Below are 939 nucleotides of genomic sequence, written 5' to 3'. Positions count from 1 at the left end.
GGTACTGGGGCTCGGTGGCAGTGAAATAGTCCTCGAGGAAGGCCTGGAGGTACTCGAAGGTGGGGCGCTCCTCGGGGTCCCGCTTCCAGCACTGCACCATCACCTCGTGCAGCGACGGGGGGCAGTTGCCCGGGCACTGCATGCGGTAGCCCCGCTCCACTTGCTCCAGCACCTCCCGGTTGTTCATCCCTGGGGGACAAAGAACCCCCCCCGGCTCAGCAACCGGCACCCCCGCCAGACACCCAGTGGGGAAACGATGCGGCGGCGTTGCCCCCGGGGTGTGGAGGGGGAGCCCAGCTGGGCTCTCCACGGGGGAAACTGAGGCCCAGGGCAAGGCTCGCTGGGGAGGATCAGCCCCTGCCCTGTCTGCACCCTGCTGCCCCCGGGGGGGGCCCTACCTGGGTAAGGCACCCGGCCTTTGGTCACCAGCTCGGTCAGGAGGATGCCAAAGGACCAGACGTCGGATTTGATGGTGAATTTCCCGAAAAGTGCAGCCTCAGGGGCCGTCCACTTGATGGGGAACTTGGCACCTGAGAGGGCAGGCGGGTGAGTCGCCACCAGGGCACCCCCCTGCACCCACAACCAGGGTACCCAGCACTGGGCACGTCCTGCGCCAGAGGCACCCTGCATCTGGGGTACCCATCATCTGAAGGGTCCATCCCTTGGGACACCATCACCCAAGGTCCAGGGTATCCATCCTCCAGGGTACCCATTCCCTGGGGTACCAGTCTCCTGGGGTACCCATCACCTGGAGCATCCACCTCCCAGGGCACCCATCACCCAGGGCACCCATCCCTTGGGGTACTCATCATTCCAGGGCAGTATTCATCCCCTGGGATACCCATTAGACAGGACACTCATCCTCTGAAGTACCCATCCCCTGGGGTACCCATTATCTGGAGCACCCAGGATACCCACCTTCTGGGTATCCATCCCCTG

At 64.4% G+C, this 939-nt stretch overlaps 1 protein-coding gene across 1 annotated transcript in view; it reads right to left on the bottom strand.

Moving 5' to 3' along the window:
- Nucleotides 1–7: 7 nt before the first annotated feature.
- LOC103782339 (proto-oncogene tyrosine-protein kinase Yrk) overlaps nt 8–939 on the bottom strand; it is a gene marked incomplete at both ends in the record, with an annotated part of 2,196 nt that continues 1,264 nt past the window's right edge. Inside the window, 2 exons of the mRNA XM_008950112.1 lie at nt 8–189; nt 399–530. Coding sequence (XP_008948360.1) covers nt 8–189; nt 399–530 — 314 coding nt within the window. The remainder of the gene's footprint in view (nt 190–398; nt 531–939) is intronic.

This window comes from Merops nubicus, unplaced genomic scaffold, assembly GCF_000691845.1.
Source record: "Merops nubicus isolate BGI_N331 unplaced genomic scaffold, ASM69184v1 scaffold35930, whole genome shotgun sequence".
NCBI classification, from domain to species: domain Eukaryota; kingdom Metazoa; phylum Chordata; class Aves; order Coraciiformes; family Meropidae; genus Merops; species Merops nubicus.
This window is presented reverse-complemented; position numbering and strand designations above follow the sequence as displayed.